Source organism: Fundulus heteroclitus, chromosome 14 (genome assembly GCF_011125445.2).
Source record: "Fundulus heteroclitus isolate FHET01 chromosome 14, MU-UCD_Fhet_4.1, whole genome shotgun sequence".
Taxonomy (NCBI): domain Eukaryota; kingdom Metazoa; phylum Chordata; class Actinopteri; order Cyprinodontiformes; family Fundulidae; genus Fundulus; species Fundulus heteroclitus.
In genome coordinates this window covers 32,600,423-32,621,146 of record NC_046374.1, presented here as the reverse complement: position 1 = coordinate 32,621,146, position 20,724 = coordinate 32,600,423, and the positions used below count along the sequence as shown (strand labels likewise).

The 20,724-nt window shown below is 41.6% G+C and overlaps 3 protein-coding genes across 8 annotated transcripts in view; 1 reads left to right on the top strand and 2 right to left on the bottom strand.

Annotated features, from left to right (window-relative positions):
• LOC110368156 (ICOS ligand) overlaps nucleotides 1-20,724 on the top strand; it is a 502,595-nt gene that overhangs the window by 179,924 nt on the left and 301,947 nt on the right. The window lies entirely within an intron of this gene.
• The window catches only part of LOC118565830, a gene marked incomplete in the record, with an annotated part of 395,980 nt that overhangs the window by 175,688 nt on the left and 199,568 nt on the right, over nucleotides 1-20,724 (bottom strand).
• Nucleotides 8,069-10,057, bottom strand: LOC110368170. Of its 5 annotated transcripts, XR_004932634.1 has the most exons (5): nucleotides 9,973-10,039; nucleotides 9,711-9,891; nucleotides 9,507-9,562; nucleotides 8,897-9,259; nucleotides 8,069-8,743 (listed from the first exon to the last, which is right to left on the bottom strand). XR_004932634.1 is itself a non-coding variant. In XM_036146882.1 (4 exons), exons 1-4 carry the CDS (start codon nucleotides 9,758-9,760, stop codon nucleotides 8,547-8,549), a joined length of 669 nt encoding a protein of 222 aa, XP_036002775.1. In that variant the 5' UTR covers nucleotides 9,761-9,966; the 3' UTR covers nucleotides 8,069-8,546. The 5 variants fall into 5 exon arrangements, 3 of the variants coding, with proteins under 3 accessions (XP_036002775.1, XP_036002776.1, XP_036002777.1); XR_004932633.1 differs by lacking the exon at nucleotides 9,711-9,891 and having other exon boundaries at nucleotides 9,973-10,057; XM_036146882.1 differs by lacking the exon at nucleotides 9,973-10,039 and having other exon boundaries at nucleotides 8,069-8,746; nucleotides 9,711-9,966.

Below are 20,724 nucleotides of genomic sequence, written 5' to 3'. Positions count from 1 at the left end.
AGTCGAGTCTAGCAGACCCTGGATCAAGCGTGGCTGGCAGGCACCTTTCCCAGCTGCTGGCTTGTGTGTTGGTCAGGGCCGACCAGGCTTCATGGTTGGCCTTCTTTGTCTGCTCTGTGAGAGCTGCTAAAGAAGTCTGCAGGAGTGAGCTGAAGAAAGAGAGCTCTTTGTCTGTGGGAGGTAGGTTTTTATTTGTAAAGAGGGTTTTCAGCAGGACCCGGTGGGAAGAAAGGCGTCCAAGCATTGAGGGTCTCATGTTGCAGCAGGACAGAATTCCTGTTACCTTCCCCATACCACAGTTCAGAATTCAACCCGAGATCAATTATTTATCATGCCGTTATTGTATAACATTAGTTTAAATGACAGATCCTGTCTGCAGACTGGTGAGGCTAATTAAGCTAATAAGTAATGAAGTTCATCAGTTTTATCAGAATGTAGTAAGAATCTAAGTATTTTCATTTCAAACATCATGGAATGAGCTTAATAGCTTAATCCGTTAATGACAGCATTTATTATGCGCTCGGCAGTTTATGCATTCATGAGTTAAGCAAACATTATTTGATAATTATGTCTTAAGTCATGTTACCATCTTCATCCTCTTCATTCATTCATCTTGTGGTCACTTCCTCTCCTAGATCTTCCTTTCACTATTCTCAGTTTGTCCTTTTTAAATTAAACCTGTCGGCCTGCAAATCGAGTTCTAGGTATTGATCTCAACTTGGTTCCAGCATGGTTCCTGCCTGCAGTTCAGCTCTCGAATTCACAAGATATCAGTCTCATCCCATATCAGTTATTTTCAACCGTCAGCTGCCCTCCTTGCTTGGTCACCTCAATCTCACAAATGCATCATTGCCAGAGTCACGCTTTATTTCCAGGCAGCTAGAGTTCGCTAAATTTGTTCTTTCCTTCTTGAACAGGATACTCTGGTTGAGAGCTGCCGTTTTGACCGTCTGGTCTGCTTCTCGCCTGATCGAAATATATTCTATAATGCCTTTCTGTCGTGGATGTGTTTAAAAATTTACGGATGCTGCCATCCGTAGGTTTTGGGGGGGGTTCTCTATAATTGTTTCACAGGTTCCTGATCACTCAAACAATGGGCTTGGTCATCATCATCATGCCTCACACATCGTTCTGAGCTTCCATTCATTTTAGCTGCCCAATGCCTCTCGGCTTTAAGGTAATCTAACTGCAAATACTGGTGGTGGATTGAAACTTTTCACTTGTTTCGTCAGACCCTTCATGTTTCACTCTTTCAAATTGAGTTTATCATTCATAATCATCACAGTTCGTAACTCTCCTATCATATAGTTGATCTTTCATGCTTCTTTCATATCATCATTCATCACATGTATACTTTCATTCATATCGCAACTCATATTGACAGTTATCCTGTCACTCATTCTGTTATGTATCCTTTCATGCATCTGTCATGCATTCGTTATGTATCCTGTTGCACTCTCTCGTGCGTCTCGTAGTATCTGGTCCTGCGTCTTGTCATGTGTTCTTTCATGCCTGCGTCAAGCATTCTGTTATGCATCCTGTTATGCATCCTGTCACCTGTGTCGCATCTTGTCATGATCACTCATTTCTCTATGTGCATCATCTGCAAGACATCTTCCGCAAGAAAGCATAATCAAGACATCTTCCGCAAGAAAAGCATCTATGCTCACATCTTCCGCAAGAAAGCATACGCAAGACATCTTCCGCAAGAAAAGCATCCATGCTCACATCTTCCGCAAGAAAACATAAGCAAGACATCTTCCGCAAGAAAAGCATCTATGCTCACATCTTCCGCAAGAAAGCATAAGCAAGACATCTTCCGCAAGAAATGCATCTATGCTCACATCTTCCGCAAGAAAGAATCTCTGCTTACATCTTCCGCAAGAAGCATACGCAAGACATCTTCCGCAAGAAAGCATCTCTGCTCACTTCTCCTTGTTCATTTCGTTCATTTCATTCACCTAATCATCTCCCATTCAAATCACTATCCCGTCACACTGCCTTATGAGTCAGGCGCTCTGACCTCGGCATTTTTGGGGGGAACATCCCTGTTCTCATACATCTACTTATGCATATTAAAGTATAATTCAGCATTAATATTCCTGCCGAGGTCTGAGCGCCAAAGACTTAAAATATTGTATCAATAAAATCCTTCTAATTGCCATTTCTTTCTCTGTGAGTTTTTCAGATTGAAATGAAGCTGAGGCGCAAGTTCAATCGAAGAAACTCATCGCCTGCCTTCATTCAATCAGAGTCCGATACGCCTCTGATGTGAGCCAATCAGCTACGAACCGCACCTCCATGAAGCCAATCAGCATCCCGCGCTCATCTTAAAAGCAACTTCAAATCCACGTCTCAGCCTGCTAACCAGCAAGCGTAAACGGATTGCATGTTGGATTTCGAATCAGATGTCCGATTCAACCCACCCCCAACCCCTTCTCCACCATCATAGCTGAGTTCATCTAGCTTCCAAGACGTTCCTCCATCCTCAACCCATCAGAGTGTTTTCTCCCTTCAGTCTTCATCACTCCCTATCGCCTGTTATTGGTCCGGCAGAAGACCACCATGTTGGGCCCGGTTCTGCCAGAGGTTTCTTCCCAAAGGGGAGTTTTTCCTCTCCACAGTCGCTTCAAGCTTGCTCATCATGGACAGTTCATGCAAACCTGTGTTTATCAAGTTGGACATCTATCTTAAACAGATCATCATATGGACTGAACAAACTTCTTCTATCTCCACTCCACCACCAGTTTCAGACCTGGGGGGGGGGAGGGGGGGGACATCCCTGTTCTCATACATCTACTTATGCATATTAAAGTATAATTCAGCATTAATGTTCCTGCCAAGGTCTGAGCGCCAAAGACTTAAAATATTGTATCAATAAAATCCTTCTAATTGCCATTTCTTTCTCTGTGAGTTTTTCAGATTGAAATGAAGCTGAGGCGCAAGTTCAATCGAAGAAACTCATCGCCTGCCTTCATTCAATCAGAGTCCGATACGCCTCTGATGTGAGCCAATCAGCTACGAACCGCACCTCCATGAAGCCAATCAGCATCCCGCGCTCATCTTAAAAGCAACTTCAAATCCACGTCTCAGCCTGCTAACCAGCAAGCGTAAACGGATTGCATGTTGGATTTCGAATCAGATGTCCGATTCAACCCACCCCCAACCCCTTCTCCACCATCATAGCTGAGTTCATCTAGCTTCCAAGACGTTCCTCCATCCTCAACCCATCAGAGTGTTTTCTCCCTTCAGTCTTCATCACTCCCTATCGCCTGTTATTGGTCCGGCAGAAGACCACCATGTTGGGCCCGGTTCTGCCAGAGGTTTCTTCCCAAAGGGGAGTTTTTCCTCTCCACAGTCGCTTCAAGCTTGCTCATCATGGACAGTTCATGCAAACCTGTGTTTATCAAGTTGGACATCTATCTTAAACAGATCATCATATGGACTGAACAAACTTCTTCTATCTCCACTCCACCACCAGTTTCAGACCTGGGGGGGGGGGGGACATCCCTGTTCTCATACATCTACTTATGCATATTAAAGTATAATTCAGCATTAATGTTCCTGCCAAGGTCTGAGTGCCAAAGACTTAAAATATTGTATCAATAAAATCCTTCTAATTGCCATTTCTTTCTCTGTGAGTTTTTCAGATTGAACTTCCCGTCTGTAACTCGGATCTCTCTGTTGCAGGATGGAGGCCGTCTTTAGCCAGGCAGCAGTGCTAGCAGCTGCTGCAGCCTGCAGCCCTACAGAGAGTCCATGGATTGATAGAAAGCCTCCATGTTGCAGTAGTTCTGGAGAACTGAGCCTGTTCAGCTTTAATGTGTCTCTGGGGGACGTTGCTTTAGTGCTTTTAGATCAGGGAACTGATTTTTCACCACTCTTTATTCTGCTGTTCACACTAAATTCAGAGCTGAACCAGAACCAGATCCACTAGAGACAGAACCACAGTTTCTCTGGCAGAAGATGATGATGATGATGATGATGATGATGATGATGAGAGCATAAATCCTCTTCATATTTTGTCCTCCAGCAGCTGCTGATGTCTCCCAACCTCAGAGACCGACTCTGGATCCAGAACCAGGAGGTCGAGGAAGGACCGGCCTCTATGCTGCACTGGGACTGACAGCAGCAGCAGCAGCTCTGATGGTCAAACTTCTCTTCAGGTCCTGGTCCAGAACATCTCAGCAGGAGTCGACCCTTATTTCAGCACTTTAACAGAACCCTGGCCCTGTGATACACTGGTGATCTGTCCAGGATGTACCCTGCCTCTCGCCCATTGAAAGCTGGAGATAGACACCAGCACCCCTCACGACATATATATATATGTATATAGAGATAGATATATATATATATATATATATATATATATATATATATATATATATATATATATATATATATATATATATCTCCTCAGTCAGATCTTTTAGAAACCAGGGTGTTTAATGTACTTTTCTCCGCTTCCATCCCTGCTACCCATTAGCACATAATATGTTTGTGCCGGAAAAAACTATAACTGTAAAGTATGAGGATTAACTATCATAAAATCTTACTTGTGGAAATATTCCCCGGGATCTGGTTTGTAATGCCCTTTTATTTCCGCACCCATAATCCGAGCAAAAGTCGGGCATCCTGGGACAGAGCTCTGGAAGTTTGCTGACTGTCAATATAAAATCGAAATTATGTATTAAGTTAGACAATCAATCTTTTAATTCAATCAATTGGTCCCATGTAGCCCCTAAAGGGGTGACGTCTTCAGTCAGCTAATTTATCTGGAAATCGGTTGAGAATTCACCGGATTCAGAGTGTCTGAAAACATAAAGCACCACTTACCTGAACTGACTTGTATTGTGTCTGACTGCCGCTTGGTCTGACCTAAGATGGCCGCTCTGTCGGCACGCCTCTCAACCGAGAACGCGGCGTCTACGTATTCATGTCTGTGGGAGAACTGGTCTGAGGTCAGATTTAGTGAGGATCTAGCAGCTGGATTCTCTCTGCTGAGAGATTGAACAAAGTCCTGCTGCTGTTGTTGGAGAAACTGGACCAGAAGGAGAACTCTGCTGCTTTAGAGGAATTACTGGAAATATGGGGAAATAAAAAGAGTCTGGAAATGATTCTGGTAGATTCTGACCCATCAAGGTCCAAATCAGAATCTGCACCATATGTTGGTAAAGGAGCAGAACCTGTCTCCATCATCAGGAGGTTTCTGAGGTCAGAGTCTGAGGGAGAAGCTGCTGCAGGAAATGTTCCACCACTGTGATTTAACCTGCTCTGTCCACTAGGGGGCAGTAATTCAGGTTTCACGGCTGGGACTCCTGAGCTCCTGCAGCTAATAACAGTCCATGCTGACACAAAGTGGTTTCCACAGAGAGATGAGCTCCTCATGGATCACTCTGTTGTTCCAGCTGATGGTTTCAATCAGTTTGTGAATCTTTCTGGACTCAGAATGATCTGAACTGTTGAAGCAGAAGATCAGATCAGTTTCCTCTCAGTGATGAAGCTAAATGTGATCTCAGGGTTCCTGACCTCCAACATCTGATGATCTGTTTCCCTTTAAACAGCTCAGAGTCTGTTTCCTCACAGCATTTGTAGAGTGGAGCTGTGAAGCTGTAAAAGTAGAAACACTCTGGCATGTTGTCCTTTTCCTTCAGGAACGTTTCTAGATCAGCTGTTCCTCAGAGTCTCACTGGGACACTTTGACCCTGATGACTTCGTCCCTGATGATGCCGTTCCAGGGATAAACCAGTAGACGGGTGATCTGAGCTTTCTACTGAATCCAGCCTTAGAAAACTTGAGTTTATCTTTGAAAAATCAGTCATTGGAGCATCATTCAAAGCTGCTGACAAGGAACTGTTTCTACCAGTTGAGGAAAATCAATAAAAAAACAAGAATTGTTTAAAAAATTGATCTTGAGCTGATTATCAGTCTGTTTGTATCTTCTTGTTTAGATCACTGCATCAGTTTATTTTCTTGTCTAAACTAAAAGGAAGTGTCTGCAACAGGTCCAAAGTTCTGCAGCTAGATTACTGACCCACACCAACAGCAGGGTTCATGTTTCTCTCCTTCTAAAATCTCTTCACTGGCTTCCAGTTTCTCTTTGTATTAATTACCAGATCTTGTTGTGACTTTCAGATCTTTTCATGGTCAGGCTCCCTCCTACATCAGAGACCTGTTATGTCTCTATACTCCCGCTCAGAGGCTGGGGTTGTTGGTTCAGAACCCTCTCATGGGTCCTCACTCCTGTTTTAAGTCCAGAGGAGAACGTTCCTTAAAGAACGTTGTGCCGAGGCTCTGGAATGATCTGCTGCTCCCTTTATGTCTGATTTAATCTGTTGATGCTTTTAAGAACAACCTAAAGACACTCTTTGTTTCTCAAAGCTTTCTGTCTGCAGCAGTTTAATTTATACCACTGAGATAATAATTCTATATGTATTGTGTATTTTATGTGTATCTTTATCTCTATGTGTATTGTGTACTTTGTGTATTTTTTGTAAAGCACTTTGTGACCCTCTCTAGTCTGTGAAAGGTTCTATAGAAATAAACATTAAGTTACTTACCCTGATTGGTTAAAAATTACAAATGTTATGATTATTTTCAGGTTTAAAAAAGGAATCCGAAGCTTGAAAACAAAGTTTCATATTTATGAAAACCAGACCGCTGGTATAGAGAAAATAATCTGTTTAAAAATAGGAAAAATACACTTGTCCTGTTTCTCTTTTTGATTAACAATGATTGATAGATCTCTTGTCTACAGGAATCATACTAGGCTGTCTCTAGGGTGCTGGCAGCACTCCAGCTTTACAGAAAATGTGTGACTGACACCTCTGCCACAAGTTTACCTTGTACTTTTCTGGCAGCACTCCAGAAAAGACGAACACACCTTGGCCTGGACAGCTTTTCTCTGAGTTGTGGCTCTGTGAGCTGCAGCAAAACAAACTCTGAAGGCAGCAATGCTGCCTCAACCAGAATACAATACTGAAATATATGTGCCAGGCAAACATTCAGACCTTTACTATAACTAATGTGTAAAGAATGATTGGGAAAGATGTTCAGCTCAGCGTGGCATTAAATGGGAACCAAGCCACAGAGACGCTTCAGTAAAGGTGTTTAGGATCCACAGTTCAACACATTTAAGCCAACAACTAAAGAGCTCAGAGTCAAGAAGCAGAGAAGCTGAATCCCAGAGAAACTCTGACATTTGGTCCTAGACTGACGGCATAAAGACCTTTTTACATCCACACTCATTTTCACTAAATCATTTATCCACTGAGGACTTTTCCTTCTTTCCAGGCAGCTTGTGTCTCTTCACGTGGTTCTGATCCACTTGGAGCTGTCAGAGTTCTGGGCTTTTAGTTCAGCAGCTGTTTAAATCACAGAAACTGAGTTTGTTTCTTTGATCCAATCAAACTCCAGAACCTTTCTGTATAGAAGTTAATCTGTAATCACCTGGATCCAAGGACCATAAGTGTTTGTGAGAGTGCATTTGTGTATGTAATGTTTCCTCCATGAGAAAAATGCTCAAAAGTGGTTGTGAGGAGCCAAAGGCCCGCCCCCCAGAGCACCGAGGCAGATGCAAGGGGCAGCAGAACCCCAGATTCCAGAAGGGACCCGCAGAGCAAAGGTGCCCAAGATGGACCAACACAGGGAAAGCTGCCTCCCCTATCTGAGGGGAGACGGCACCCAGGAAACCCCATAACAGCCACGACACCAAAGCCCCCAGGAGCCGTGAGGACGAGACCGTTGACTCCGCCGGCAGCCAGCATGACAGAGCGGATCCAGCAACCAGCCGCCCGATGGGGGCCCCGGCAGAGCCATGGAGGGGCGAGGTCCCATGAAGGAGCTGCCAGGAGAGAGTCTGCACCCAGCCCCGAACACCAAGGACCACTAATGCAGCAGCGGGCCAAGGCTCCACCAAATGGAGGGGGGCAAAATATGTAAATCATACCATTTTAAAAGTGAAATGTCTCAATTTCACAATTGAGTAAAATGATAAAAAAAAAAAAAAACTTTCTCAACCATCTAATGATAAAAAATATTTTCATTTATATCATTTTATTAACAATGTCTTGACATTTATTTACAACAATCAGAGTCACATTTCTATCCAATTCGGACACTTTATACACAGTAAAGAGTAGAAAAAATAGTGGGTCTTTTAGTTGGTCCCAAAAGGTAAAATATTGTTTTGGTAATCAATCTAACCCTGGTGACTTCTTCCTCTGCATGCTCATCAGTACTGTAGTTATGTTACTAGCAAGTGAAACATCAGAATGTACCCCACAGCTGTCTGCTGAGAGCATGTTGGACATGTGTGATGTCACATTTCTGTCCAATATGGAAACTTTATACAAGAGTAGAAAAATAAATGCAGAAACAGGCTGCAGATTTTTAACACACATTGCAACTTAATGAACCACTTAAATCATTAATGACTGATTAGTTTACACAAAACATATTTGCATCGCTGCTGCTTTAACAATGATAAACTTTAAAAGAACGAAATCTTGTGTTTTATCATATTTTTATAACAGTGTTTTCAGAGTTCATGGGCTGCATGGGCAGAAACTCAGTTTCTGTTTGGATCTAATTAGATTTATTTTATACTTTACTTTATAAAAACAAAACCCCAATATAAACAAAGAAACACTGAGAGGGAGCAGAAGCAGGAAAAAATAAAGACCAATTCTTCCTCGATGGTCTGGTTGTGGATTCTCAGTGTGAGGTTGGAGCTGATCAGCAGCTGCTGGAGAGAAGATGGAAACTTTAGTTTAAAGCTGGTGATGCTGATCTGGGATCAGCTTCATCTCAGCTACAATCTGTGAACTTTGTCCAAATAATTCTCAATAAGTTACATGGAAAGCCTGAGAGACAGACTTCTAATACCAGAACTCACCAGAGACGTTGAGTTGACAGGATCCAGAACCAGAACCTTCATCAGTCTGAACATCACACAGATACAGACCAGAGTCTTCAGTCCTCAGTCTGGACACATGGAGTCTGATTCGTCCTTCTCTGAGGACGTCTTTGTCAATCTGGACTCGTCCTGAAAACTGTTCATCCTGAGACTCTGACACCTCAACTCCATCATGGACCTGATACAGGACTAATTCTTTCCTAGGAGTTAACAAGCTGCAGTAGATGAACAGATCTCTCCAGGGTTCATCAGGTGTGGTGGTGAAGGTCCACTCCAGAGTGATGCTGTGGTTCTCCTCTGCCTGATAGGAGCTCTGTGTCACATTCACTACAAATGTTGCTGCTGAGGAGACAGAGAGGGAAAGAGAGGAGCAGACACACTGAGAACTGGAACATGGGAGTCTTTAAACTACATCTCTAGAGCTTTCTGTCCCATGATGCTCTCTGTGCTGTCAGAGCTCTGCTTGATGCTCTTCAAGTCAAACTGCTTGATCAGATGCAGCTGGAGGATTGAAGTGTTCCCTTCACTGACAGACTTTTCACTGATTATTGATGGATTTAGACTGAACAAAGAGAAGATGGAAACTGACCACAGAGACATGAGTTGAGGATGATGAGCAGCAGGATCCTGCAGATCATCTTCTCCCTGTGAGAGGAGACAGAGGAGGAGAGTCAGCAACACATCAGCTCCAGCATCAGCAACACACAACCAGCAACATCTACAGTCTGACTTCATCCAGTCATTCAGCAGCTAATCCTCATTATTAACCTCTTTATCAGACACTGCTGCTCACCAAAACACTTTCTCTCTGAACTCTGAGGTTTCAGTCAGAAACTTGGACATAAAGAGCAAAACTGCTGAGTCAGGACTTGATGAAGGGGAGAAATCAGCAGCAGCCCAGCTGGGTTCTACTGGACCAGAACCACATCAGTTAAAGCAGGGTTTACTAAGTCCTCATGAAGGTTTGTTTCTGGCTGATGGAGGTAGGAAAGCATGGATGAAAACAAATGGATCCATAAAGACATCAAGCAGTAAAACACAGCAGACATACTCACCGTCTCCTCTGTTGCTGTGAGTCCAACAATCCTCGCTGCTCCAGGAGACTGAAGAAGACAAAGAGGAGCGAACAGGAAGCAGCAGTCATGAGTGACGCTCTGCACATGAAGGTATTGTACCTGTCAACATTATCACTGTTGACATTGTCAACTGAGAGGGAACAGGTGATGGTGTTTACCTCCCAGACTTCCTTCTTCAGTCATGTTGCAACAAACTCAAACTGAGTCATGAGGATTTTCTCTCTCCTCTGGTTGATCAAAGAGCTTCACTGTTTATTCCAACTTTTCAGATTTGTTAAAACAGCAAACATTTAATAAACTAATAATTCTTTTGACACAATTACTACTTTAACTTCAATAGTTGCATTTTGTAGAATTCATAATTTTTACTCATTTCTAAACACATTTTCAGCCAATAAATCAGATTTTTACTTTGACCTCTGAACTATAACCTGGACCACACAAGGTCAAAGGTGAACATGATTAAAACAGAAATTAAACCCAAAGAGTCAGAAGTGATCAAAGTTCAGTCTAATGATGAGACCAATAACCCAGTTAAAGGTGCAAACAGGTTAGTAGGAGATTCCCATCAGCAGCAGACAGAAAGCCTCCAAAGGTGGAGGGACTGTTGTTTTCTGCTAAATCTACATGAACAGTGATCAGATCTCCACCAACACTAAACCCTTCAGAACATCAGGTAGAAATGAAGAAAGTTTCCTGCTGACTGCAGCAGAAATTCAGACAGAGTGAGACCTCTGTGTCCTGAGTGATGGAGGGATGTATTGTTCACTTTACTGTTTCATTAGAAACTGAACACTTCAGAGGAGCTGGAAGAGAGATTTGTTCTTCTGCTGCAGTCTCTGAAGTTCACTATGAAGCTTCTTTCTGGTCTGCAGAGACTGAAGGAGGAGCTTAATGTGCAAAAGAAAAACCAAACATGAACAGACATGTTAACAATAACTGCAGGGCGTGACAATGTGTTAACTAGAGATTGTTGGCACAGAGATTATAGCTTTTGTAACCATGCAGAGTGTTGATGGTTATGTGTACACATGCATATTTGTATTATGTGTGGGCAGTAGCTTTTAGTTGTTTATTTATTTAATTCTACTGCTTTTATCATTCTATTTTCTACTTCATCTTTTACTGTGTTATATATTTACCGTGTTTTATTTTGTTGTACAGCACTTTGGAAACCTTGTGTTTGTTAAAATTATGCTATATAAATAAAATTGATTGGACATAGTTTGGCGTCAACCAAGAGATAAAAAAGTATTTCTGAGAATATTTTAGAAAAAACAACAAACAATTTCTTGGATTCAGTGAAGGAGCAGAAAAATAAACTTCATGTCTAAATAAACCTGCATTTATTGGCCTCATATGACGTCATAGAAAGAGGAAACATATTTTCTATAATGCTCTAAATAAGAACCTGAAGCAAAGGAAATAAAAGCTGAAGCAGCTGTTTAAAAGCTCAAACCTGATTGGACCAAATTCTCTCTTTGCATTAATCAGCAGAGGAACCTGAAAGCAGAACGTCTCCAACCTCCATCATGATCCACCAGGTTCTCCAGCTGCAGCTTCCAGAGGAGAACCCAGACGGCTCAGATGTTCACAGCACAGTTTCTGATGTTCTTGTTATATTTATTGAGGCTCAAAGTGGAAAAAGCTGTGCTGACTGTGCTGTTTTAGTCCAGAGGAAGCCAGAGTTTGGAGAAAAACTGGGAATTATTGGTGAGATGTGCTTTCAGTCAGAGGTAAGCAACAATCAGGTCTGATGTTAGAAGCAGGAAAGCCAGAAATAAGCCAGATGTGATCACTGAGCTCTCCATGTGAACTTAAAAAGACAGTCAGGAAGGCAAAGCAGCATCAGATGCCTTCAGCTGGTCTGCCTGCTTCAAAGGAAGCTGCAGCTGCAGGGAGCTGATCAGATCCACTGATCAGCAGATCACCAGCAGGAGGTGTGCAGGAACACATCCACATGCAGCTAGTGTGGAGGTGCAGATGTTAGCAGGAAGCAGCAGAAACAAGCAGAACCTGAAGCTTGGAGCTCCACAGATGATCAGAGACACAAAGGTAGAGACAGCTTTGCTCCACGCTCTGGAGAAATGTTGAAGCCACCACAGCTCACCTTGCTGTCGCCGTGGAGACGTTAGCATTTCATTGGCTTCATCTGACGCTGATCTGGCTGCAAAGCAGTAAAATGTGCAGCCAGGACCCTGGATCTGTGTTCATTTGATGTTTCCTTGTTGCTTTCTTCTTGTTCTGTGGTGGAACAAACATCTGGGTGGACACCATGAAAGCAGGAATCAGAAAGAGTTTCAGGAGGAGCTAGAAGCCGCTCCTTTCCTCCACTGTCTGCTTGTGAACTCACAGCTGATCTCAGTGGCTGGAAGTCACCTTGTAGCAGCTGGTAAACACAGAGAAAGCTGCTTTCTGCTGAAATCACAATCATTCTGGTTAATATCAGTGAAAAGTGGCAGAAAGCTGAAGCTGGACTCTGATCAGAGACGCTTTGGTTTGGTTCAGTCCAGAAAAATCTTTCAGGCTCTCAGAGCTGGAAAGCAGAGCTGATCTTTGTCCTCTGTTGTGTCTACTTGAAGCAACTCTTTCAGTGTTTCAGTGAGAACAGAGCGACGTGTTGAATCACTTCCTGTAGAAAAAACAGTTTCACAGACAGACGTTGATGCAGACGTTGACTTTAGTCTGAGAGCAGTCTGTTCAGGAATCAATAAACCAACCCTAGTCCAACATTCACAACCTGGATGCTTTCAGAAATGAAACTTTGTAATCTTTTTATGCATTTGTAAATAAACTGCATTCTACAATCCTCTCTTAACCCAGACCACCTTCCTCTGTCCTGGTGCAACAAACTCACACTGACATCATTAGCTCTACTGTTTATTCCAGCTTTTCACAATTGCTGAAAAAGTAAACTATTAATTAAATAAATCACTCTTTAGGAACAACTACTACTCTGACTTTGATAAGGACAGTTCATACAGTTTGTTTTACACATTTCTGAACACAATAAACACTAAACAAAAAAGACTAATAAAGACCTTAATGCCAAATTATTTAAAACTCAACTGTGTTCATATCAAAGCTTCCATCAAGCTCACATTTTAAGCTCTTGATTAAAATGTGAACAGAATGAAACAGATGAAGCGTGCAGGCCACAGTAAAGATAGCTTTCATTTTCAGGAAGCAGTGTTTGAATACAGGCTCCTGGTCTGTTTCTGGATAAAGAAGTCAAAGTGTGGAACACAACCCAAAACCGGTTCAACAATAATATAACATCCTCACTTTGTTCCTTCTTGCTAGAGAAAAAAACATCAAGACATTTCCTATCAGCTGCATCAGCAAAACAGGCCTGTGTGTCACCACAGGCTTGGTTACGTCTCACTGGGTTGTTGCCTTAAAACAGGAAGGGCAAGTTTAAAGCACAGCACATGTAAACAACTAAGTGAACCTCAAAGAGTTCAACTTAAGCAAACCTGGTTGTTGCCACACCTAATCTAACTTTTAATGAATTTAACAGGCTTCTGACACTCAACTTGGTGAAAACTCAAAGAAGTCTGTTATTCAGCACATAAACTCATTACTTCTCTATTTACTTATTTTAGGGATGACACCCTCTGATACATGACCAGATTAACTTCCTCAGTCCTGGAGCAACAAACTAACACTGATCAGTGGTTTGATCAAAGAGCTCCACTGTTTATTTTAGAAAATAATTTGATATATTTAAATCAATATTACTGAATCTAATGCTGTTTATGTGTGTTTTTGTGCAGCACTTTGGTCTCTGTGTGTTTAAAGTGCTTTCTAAATAAAGTTGATGGATTGGATTGATAGGAGGATTAATGCAAAGATGAAAACTCAGGTTGTTGTTTGCTTTCTGTTACAGTAGTTCTCTGCAGCTCAAACACTGAAATGTTGACAAAATATAATTTTAATAAATTTCCCAGCATGTTAAATTCATCAAATAATCTGAGGTGTTCTGGTAACTGACTGGGAGTGGTGCTGATTGTGGGAATCTCTTCAAAAAGGTCTCTGGTTGAAGAATCGTACCAAATCAGTCCTAAAATGTGTAAAATGAGTTTTTAATGAGGAGAAAAGCAGAAACAATGTTCAGGACCAGTCTGACTCTAAACTCTCACTCTGGGCTTTGCTCCAGATCTCCTGAGGAAAAACACCAAGCCTCAACCCTGATCCTCTGGATTACAGGAACCAGACTTCATCGGCTTGTTGGCTTCCCAACATCTCTCTGCTTTTACTGAAGAAGCTTCTAGTTATTTATCACTTTAATGATCATTAATTAAAATTAAAACCTGTGTTGCTCTGAATGATCAGAACCGTTCTGACTGGAAGAGACTGAATGGAGACATTTATAGAGTGATGGTCTGAAGCTGCTGTGGTCTGGATCAAATCAATTCACTTTATCTATAGAACATCAGTTACCAACATGTCATCTGAAGGGACTTTACTAAAAAAAGAAAAGATAAATAAAAGTGATTAAACTGTAGAGCCCACAGAACAGTTTTACCTTCAGGGAAGCTGAACATAAAAAGAAAAGTCTGCAGAAACTGGACGGATTGAACTCTGATCTTAAATCTTCTGATGGCTCCAGTTTCCACTGAGAGGCTTTTATTCAGCAGTTTAGGGCTGAAGGAAGGTCCAAATGGCTCCAGAGGAGGTTCTGGAGATGGAAATGAACTCTATGAAGTGATGGTGGCAGTCTGCTGCTCTAACATCTAGTCTTTCTAGATCTAAGCTGCAGCCTGATGTCTGCAGCATTTCAGAGCTGAACCTCTCCTCTGCAGACTTCTTTCGTCCTTTGGTTCAGTTGATGCAGAACAACAGAAGCTTCAGCAAACTGTTCACACATCCACACCAGATCATCTCCATCCTGGTCCACTGATCACCACGTCTCCTGGTTCTGCTGTAGTTAGTCCATCTTTTCTTCTCATCAGTGCTTCAATAAACATGTTTGTCTTCAAGCTTTTTCTCTCCAGGCTGCCTGATCAGGTGGAGACACTGATCCTGAACACCAGCAGCAGAGAACAGGTTCTAGATGTTCCCTCCTAGAACCACACGTCTGGGTAAACTTATCTGATATAATGAAGTCCAACATCAGGTTTTAACGACCAGAACTAGAATCATTTAGCAAACTTAAATAAAGATCTATAGTACGGTTCTTATTTAAATTAAGTGACCTGAGGTTCATGTTGTGGTTCAGAGCTTCATCTAACTGTAAAACCTGCTTTATTGTCTAAAATGTGTTTTTACATCAACTGAGCAGAACCCAACAGAACCAGTGTGTTTGTCTCTAAGCAGGTTATCTGAGGAGGAGCAGCTCTCTCTGCTGTTTCACCATTAAATCACTATTTTCCTGCATTGTTTCCTCTGTTTAAACCACAGGCTGTAAATGCTATTTATGAGCTGAGGGACTAAATGGATTTGGGTCACAGTTGCTTCAGACTCTATTTCCCTGTCTCATGTAATGATCTCTGTTTTATTGGGTTTATTGAAGTCTGATGATCATCTTTAAGGTCATAGTTTGTCCTCATTTCATACCACCTGAAAGCTGCTTAAAAATCTCAGAAGACTTTTCTGCTTTGCCTTAAAGTTTGTTTTACTTTATCATATAAATAAATCTGCTTCTCCTTTTGTACAACCAGGCATCACAGCAATGTTCCTCGTGAGCTTTTTATTGTTTTGAGTCATTGGTGCTGCAGCTTTTAACCAAAGCATGATCTCTGAGGTTTCATAACTTAACCAAGTATCTTGACTGTTTCACGCTGAATCTCCCATTAAGGTTTCAACTCACTTCTAATGTATGCAGCTAAACCTGTAAACATCTTAAAATGACTTGAACAAATGTCAGTTTAATCTGAGCATTTTAGAGGCTTTTTATCTTTAAAGCTGCTGAGAAGTCTGAGATTCAGAGTTAATGAGAAATTTCTGCAGGAAGGGTTTCATTTTAAAAATGTTTTTATTTGCTGTTCTGTCGGTCAAACCTCCTGGAGAGAGAGAAATATTAACGTCTGACAAAGAAGAAGACCAGAATAAGTGCTGAGGGAGCAATATTTCTACTCTGTCACATTATTAATATTTCTACTCTGTCACATTATTAATATTTCTACTCTAGTCTAGTTCCATGAAAACTGCTGTTTCCTTAATGACCTTTTCTCCAGTTTGTTTCTAGTCAGATCAGCTTCCTGAGTAAGTAAGTAAGTAAGTAAAATTTATTTATATAGCACTTTTCTCAGATAAAAATCACAAAGTGCTTCACAGTAAAATACAAATACAAAAAAAACAGTATACAGCAATACTAAACAGCATTTTAAAAAAAAAAACATACAAACGAAACCATAAAACCCACACGTCTAATTAAAAGCCTGCTTGAATAGCAGCGTCTTTAGTTGCTTTTTAAAAGAAGCAACAGAGTTCAAACAACGTAAAGAGAGAGGCAAAACATTCCACAGCCTCGGAGCCACTGCCTGGAATGAGCGATCCCCTCTAGTTTTAAAATAAGTGCGTGGGACCACTAACAATAATTGGCCCAGTGACCTCAGACTATGGGTCGGAGTATGGAGCTGTATCAGCTCAGAAATGTAGGGATCATCCACCTTAGAGCGCCACCATGTGGTCAAACAGGATCACTGCAGCTGCATGAAGCTGAACTCCTTCTGGACTTCCTGAAGCTCCACCTGATCAAATCTCTGACGCTTCAATCCTAATAAACGTCTTTTTAAAAACATGTGATTTATTTCTTCATCTTAAAATCCATCAGCCTGATCTTCAGCTGCCACAGCAGAGCTCTTAGACTAAAGTTTAAACTTCTTCTCTGGATTAGATTTCTGTGACTTTCAGGTTCAGATCGTCTCAGTTTCAGAGGTGAAAAAAAGCAGAAAGCTTCAAACATGTGAAGAATTTTAACAGAGATCTGCAGCAAGAAGAAAACAAGCAGCGAACATGAAGAACTTTGATCAGAGAGCTGCTGTGACGGATCAACATGGAGGAGCTCTGGTCTGGTCCAGAGAGTTTGGACCGGTTCTGTTGATGATCTCTGTCCTGTCAGACAGCTGAAGGAAACCTGAGCCTCCATCTCAGAGAACATCATGTCTCATCATGTTCTGCAGCTTCTGCTGCTTTAATGCTCAACAATAAGACCAGAGAAACACCAGGAGGACAGGAGGAGACTCTGATTCAGGAACCTGCATCAAACATGAACTCAGATCAGCACCTAGCAGCTCCTGCAACGTGTTCTGTTGTTCTGGGCCTGTTATGGTATGAAGGTTGCAGAACTTCAGGAGGAACTGGACCAGAACCTCTTTATTTAGAGGGTCTTTGTCAGTCTGGGCTTGAAGGAGGAACCATGATGGGTCTGTGGACTTCAGACTCCTGCCTGGATCATTGTGACATGAGAACACATGATGGTTCTAGCTCTGAAATGTGGATTTATCTCTGAGTTCTCTGACTTTAGTCACTCTGACTAACACAGAAAAACTCACCAGAAAACAATTTATTTACCTGAAGAAGAACAACTGCCAGCTTTACTGGAGCAGCTGCTGATCTCTGTCAACCTCAGAGACAAACTGTAAACTCTGACCCAGTGGAGGAAAGACCGCCTCTAGATTTCACCGCATCAGTTGCTGCTTTTCTGCTCATCTTCATCATCGTCTTCATGGTGTTTTATGGAAACCTGCAGAGAGTCTGTCAGCCTCCATCCTCATTGACCTCTGACCTTTTCTCTTCTCTGACTGCTCCTGTCCTCAATGCTGCACCATGAATTATAGCCTCATCCGTCCACTAGGTGGCAGTAATGAGCTTTTCATAGCAGAGGCTCTCATGGATGATAACAATGGTCTCATGTTGACCCAAAGCTGGTTCTGCAGAGAGAGAAGCTGCTCCTCAGTGAGATCACTGACCTGAACCTGCTGTCCTGCTTCTCTGCACTGAAAACTTCTACATTTAAACTACTTATTAGAGACAAATCCCACAGGATTTAATGTCCAGTTTATTACATCTGGACTCTCTGAGCCTCTGACACATAGAAACTGTCTCCCTTACATTACAACATGCAGGATTGATTATTTAACATTTAATACAGCTCTAATTTATTTACTTTCGATACAAAATCATCTCTAATTGAAGGCAATATGCTGCTTTTTATCTAATTAAATACAATCTGCTTTAAAAAGTAATTCTACCCTCAAACCTTTGATCAAAAACAGAAAATAAAAGATAAGAAAACTTGGAAGACTTTCTTCTTGTGAAAATTACAACAACCACCAAAATAAAAAGTTTATCCTATAAATATTGGAATATTGATCTGAATGTTTCACACAGATATCTCTGTCCTCCAACCAGAGCTCGGCCCAAACTCTCTCAGTGTGGTTCTGGTGGGAAGTCACCTGATGAAGTCCTCCTGCACCTCCATCTTCATCAGTTCAACCTGGACCAGAACTTCCCTGTCCTACATTCTCTTTGAGACACGCCTTCATTTTACCAACTGAGACCTGATGATGATGGAGACGGGTTCTGGTCCGGTACCAACATGTGTTTCATTTCTAAATGAACACAACAACCCAGAGAGTCTCTCAGTCCTCTTAGACTGAACCAGATGTTGCTGTTTCCTCCTTCACTGATTGTCCCAGAGCAGAAACCCAGTCAGAGAGCTGACCTGCTGCCTCCTAGAAAACATCTCATCATGAAATCTAACCTCTGACTGATTCAGCATCAGTTGTTGACAGTCAGCTTTCTAGTTTTCCTGTCAGTTTTGTCTCTAAAACAACTGAAGCTGCTCCCTCTGCTTGAAGGAGGCCTCTGTCTTAGAGCTCCCAGCTGCTTCCTGGATCTAATGGTTCTCCTCAGAGTGCTGCTGGCTGAAACCATTTTTCAGGCTGAACAAGTCTTCATGTTATCAACTGAACTCATATTATCAGTCCTGACTTTGATCTGACCAGCAGCTGAAACCAAGAAAAGTCAAAGGCCTCCTGATCAATCAGCAGCTGAACACATCTGAACATCTTCTGATGTTTCTCTGTTTTAGTCCATCCTGGAGAACATCAGAGGTTCTTCTAAGTTCTGGATTTGTTCCTCCTGCAGGTCCTTTCAGAGTCTGTTTATAATAAAGCAGCTGAAGGGCCTCTAATAAGGGAGGAGGTTAATATTGGTGGATTAGACACCATCTCTGTGGAATGTGTCTCCATGTGAGCCCAGCAGCAGCTTCTCTTCATCTGATGGGTTTCACTCTGCAGCTTCACATCCACCTTTTGATCCTCCAGCTTCTTCTGACTGAGGATCTCAGCTCCAAACAAGCCGCAGCTTCAGACTGAAGCAGCTGGATGAAGGAGGAGGAGAGAAAGAAGGAGGCAATGATTGGGAAAGATGTTCAGCTCAGCGTGGCATTAAATGGGAACCAAGCCACAGAGACGCTTCAGTAAAGGTGTTTAGGATCCACAGTTCAACAGATTTAAGCCGACAACTAAAGAGCTCAGAGTCAAGAACCAGAGAAGCTGAATCCCAGTGAAACTCTGACATTTGGTCCCAGACTGACAGCATAAAGACCTTTTTACATCCACACTCATTTTCACTAAATAATTTATCCACTGAGGACTTTCCCTTCTTTCCAGGCAGCTTGTGTCTCTTCACGTGGTTCTGATCCACTTGGAGCTGTCAGAGTTCTGGGCTTTTAGTTCAGCAGCTGTTTAAATCACAGAAACTGAGTTTGTTTCTTTGATCCAATCAAACTCCAGAACCAGAAGACTCTCTGGCAAAGAATGGGCTGGGAGCTGGTTCTGTTTCACACTTTCTGTCATTTTGTTCCACCATTCAGGATTTTTTGGCCCTTGAAATGATTCTGTTTGGCCCCTGAACCGGTTCAGAAATGGTCCAAATTAGGCCCTCCAGCACAGAAACATGATGCAGAGCTTTAAAAACATTTAAATCACTCTTGGTGAGATTTTCACTGAAAACGTAAAATCTTGAAATAATAAATGCGAAATATGTAAATCATAGAATTTTAAAAGTAAAATGTCTTGATTTCATAATTGTATAAAATAAATTGTAAAACCTTTCTCAGCCATCTAATGATATAAACATTTTTAATTTATATTGTGTTATTAACAACATGTTGACATTTATTCAGAGCAATCAGAATCACATTTCTATACAATATGGACACTTTATTCACAGTAAAGAGTAGAAAAATAAATGCAGAACCAGCTGCAGATTTTTAACACACATTAGAACTTAACGGACCATTTAAATCAGGGGTGTCAAACATACGGCCCGCGGGCTGGATCCGGCCCGCCGAACAATTTAGTCCGGCCCTGTGGCTAAATGCATTATCATTATAATTTTTTTTTTTTTTTTTTTTTTCCAGTGTCCTGTCTGGCAATGTGGCAATAAGATGCCACAAAGAGCTCATCAGATTTGACTTTCACAAGTGGACAAGATAAATGGAAGAGAATGATAAAACAATTATTGAAAAAAAACATGTACTTTGTTTAATTGAAAATATGCAGTTCCTATATTGTCCACGAGGGGCGCTGTGTTTTAATTAGCAGATTAAGCTTCAGGTGTGGAAAAATCTAAATCATTTCTTAATTTTTATCTGTTTGATGTATTTTGTCATGCAGAACAGTGTTTTTAAGTTCCAAAAAATGTGAATAAATGTTTTTCAACATTGTATAATCACTGTGATCAGTTCTTATGCATAATGCACAAGTAAATGTTTAA

Excerpts from the sequence above, each read along its gene's own strand:
- LOC110368170 (XM_036146882.1), bottom strand. The coding sequence starts at position 9,760 with ATGTCCAAGTTTCTGACTGAAACCTCAGAGTTCAGAGAGAAAGTGTTT. Across the intron at positions 9,260-9,506 it reads CCTCAACTCATGTCTCTGTG|CAGCAACATTTGTAGTGAAT; the intron begins GTCAGTTTCCAT and ends CTGTCTCCTCAG. Across the intron at positions 8,747-8,896 it reads CTGTCAACTCAACGTCTCTG|CAGCTGCTGATCAGCTCCAA; the intron begins GTGAGTTCTGGT and ends TCTTCTCTCCAG.